We start from the raw sequence: 3,104 nt of genomic DNA, 5'->3' as shown, positions 1-3,104 counted from the left end.
AGACACCCCAGAAGAGGGAGTCAGATCTTGTTAAGGATGGTTGTGAGCCACCATGTGGTTGCTGGAATTTGAACTCTGCACCTTTGGAAGAGCAGTCGGGTGCTCTTACCCACTGAGCCATCTCACCAGCCCCTACTGATGTCTCTTAAGGAATGTATTTTCTCAGCATAGATTTGTAGACTCATATTTTTTAAAGGTACTGTAGTGGTTGGTTTTGTGTATCAACTTGACACAAACTGAAGTTATCACAGAGAAAGGAGCCTCCTTTGAGGAAATGCCTCCATGAAATCCAGCTGTAAGGCATTTTCTCAATTAGTGATTAATCGGGGAGGGCCCAGTCTTGGGTTCTGTAAGAAAGCAAGCTGAGCAAGCCAGGGGAAGCAAGCCAGTAACATCCTTCCATGGTCTCTGCATCAACTCCTGCTTCCTGAACTGCTTGATTTCCAGTCCTGACTTCCTCTGGAATGTGGAAATATAAGCTGAATAAATCCTTTCCTCCCCAACTTGCTTCTTGGTCATGATGATTTGTGCAGGAATACAAACCTTGACTAAGACAGGTACTAAACCACTTTATTTGCAGAACAGACACATCAATTATCTCACTAAAAACTTAATAAAATCAGTATTTTCAACCACAGAATACTCACTGTTAATCTGCTGCCCAATCTTTTCTAGCTGCTTACACAGTCGATCAAATATTGCCTTTTTCACACCAGATGTAGTTATCATTTTAGTTTTATCCACCTTTATCTTTAGAATTCTAAAAAACAAATTCATAAATATGCTTTTTTTAATATCACCAGATTTCTGGGCCAAGTAAATTAGATTACAAACCTATTACCCTTTGCCCACGATTTACTAAAATTCTTTAGCTGTCTAGATTTTCTTTTTTTCCAAATGTCATTAGCTAGAAGCTTGCAAATTTGCTCTCTTAAGTCCTTTAGTTTCTTATTGAACTGAGAGCTAAAATGCATCTATTCATCAATAAATGGGGCAAATAAAGGCATCTGTTATAGAGCTTCATGCCTCTCAGATGTTACCAATTTGCAGAATGGACTCAGTATCTGTAAGTGTTCAACTCACTTTGAGAATGTTTCTATTTACACAGGAGTCTCTTTGCCCCACTCCTGAAGCCCAAATCCTGTTCATATTCTTCTATAGCAAGCAATTAAAAAGCAAAAGAACTGGGGCTGGAGAGATGGCTCAGTGGTTAAGAGGAGCTCTTGCTGCTACTCTTTAAGAGGGACCAAGTTCAATTCTAACTCCCATATAGTAGCTCACAACCACTTGTAACTCCAGTTCTAGGGGAGCCAATGTCCTCTTTTTGCCTCCACAGGCAGCATATATGGCAAGCAACACACACACACACACCAAGACAATCAACCATTTCATGTTCAGTTTAATATAGTTCCAAAATTGGAGTTATTTGACTATTTTCAGTTTCTTTTGTAACATCAATCACATTCCTTCTTACACACATACCCTTGTTGAATTAAAAGAATATTATTTATGGATGACAATCATTCCTAGGTATGTTGCTAAAAGTGCCAAATACAACAAAATTAATGACTGGAAACAGAAATATATTAACAGACTACATAATTTTTCTGTAGAACGTTTTCTTTAAAAGTAAAATAACAACTTCAAAGATATAAAAAATTAGTATTTCATGGAATAATTCAGTATGTATACTAATAACTAAGTATTTTGGTGATTTAAATGTAAGAATTTATTTTAGAGATGTTTTATAGTAAAATGAAACCATAGGCAGCAATTTTTAAACAATATGCCTGGAAAATCAAACATGATCACTGTCCTGACAGATTTACAACTTACACTTACTAAAAGTAGGGTCTGAAATGAGAATACCTTGTTTACAGACATGGGTGCCACATGGCAAGTAAACTTCTTGAAACACTAGTTTTAAGTTGGCAGCTATAATATCAGCCAACCCAAGATTCTCATTACCAGGCCACAAACCACAGTGTTACAGGTTTATAGTGCAAAATGTGCTGAGCTGAAGAAAATGAAATTACAAGTACTCTTTGAAAAGCTCACATATTGGCAACATTTCCCAATGGTAAAAGAACACTTAGACTAGCTGGGTGTTGAGTCACGCACATTTGAAATCTCAGCATCTGGGAGTCTGAAGCAGGAGGATCATCATGAGTTTAAGGCTGGCTTATGATACATAGTGACTTCCAGGCCAGCATGGACTACACATAAAACTCTCTCACAGCAGAAACAAACAAGCAAACCCACCACAATAAAGCAATGCCCAAGAGCTCTTACTTGCAAGCAGAGAGTAGTGAGGCAGTGGTGAAAAGCGGCCTGGACAAGTCAAGATCTGCTCGCTGTGTTTCAGGAAGACCAGACTCGTAGCTAGGAGACAGCAATGTTTGTGAAATTATTTGTCAGGAAAATATTTTAAAGGGACTGAAAATGCAATAACAATTGAGAAACAAAACAAAATTTGGCCCCTATCTTGAATTGTCCTGACCTATTGTTAGCACTTGTTTGCTGACTGCTGCTAACAACATTTTTAGTATTTATTTAGGAGCTGGAGAGATGGTTCAGCAGTTAAGAACACTTGTGCTTTTAGAGAGCACCTGGGCTCAGTTCCCAGCACCCACATGGTAACTCACACTCATTTGTAACTCCAGTCCATGGGACCTGATCCTCTACTGACCTGAGAGCAGCAGGCACGAATGTGGTGCACATCCATACATGCAGGCAAACACTTATACACATAGAGTAAGTATTATGAAGTTATACATACCTCTGCAGTATCTCTGCAGCCAAGTTCACTGCTTCTGTACAGCTGAACTGTACAGCGAGGTCTCTTATTCCAACATTTGAATTTAATCCTAGTAAACACTCAAAAGATTTAAGACAGCTCTGATACATCTTCTTGTTCAAACCAGAGAGCTTAATTAAATACGCCTTTGAAAGGAAAAACACACATTTTAAATTCAGTATTCTTCTTCTTAAATATTAAGAGGTATGTTAATTATGTTTTTGAGCCTAGCCTTTAATGGCTGAGCCACCTCTCCAGTCTGTGATATTAATTATATACTAATTTTATTTATCCCGAAACTTTCTTT

General features: G+C 38.0%; 1 protein-coding gene across 1 annotated transcript in view; it reads right to left on the bottom strand.

Annotated features, from left to right (window-relative positions):
- Orc6 (origin recognition complex subunit 6) overlaps window positions 1–3,104 on the bottom strand; it is an 8,134-nt gene that overhangs the window by 2,095 nt on the left and 2,935 nt on the right. Inside the window, exons 3-5 of the mRNA XM_021220829.2 lie at window positions 2,780–2,943; window positions 2,293–2,382; window positions 648–760 (exon numbers count right to left, since the gene is read on the bottom strand). Of these exons, the coding sequence (XP_021076488.1) occupies window positions 648–760; window positions 2,293–2,382; window positions 2,780–2,943 (367 nt within the window). The remainder of the gene's footprint in view (window positions 1–647; window positions 761–2,292; window positions 2,383–2,779; window positions 2,944–3,104) is intronic.

The sequence above is a fragment of the Mus pahari genome, chromosome 20 (genome assembly GCF_900095145.1).
Source record: "Mus pahari chromosome 20, PAHARI_EIJ_v1.1, whole genome shotgun sequence".
NCBI classification, from domain to species: Eukaryota; Metazoa; Chordata; class Mammalia; order Rodentia; family Muridae; genus Mus; species Mus pahari.
The sequence above is the reverse complement of the archived record's forward strand: the minus strand, read 5'-3'. Positions and strand labels throughout refer to the sequence as shown.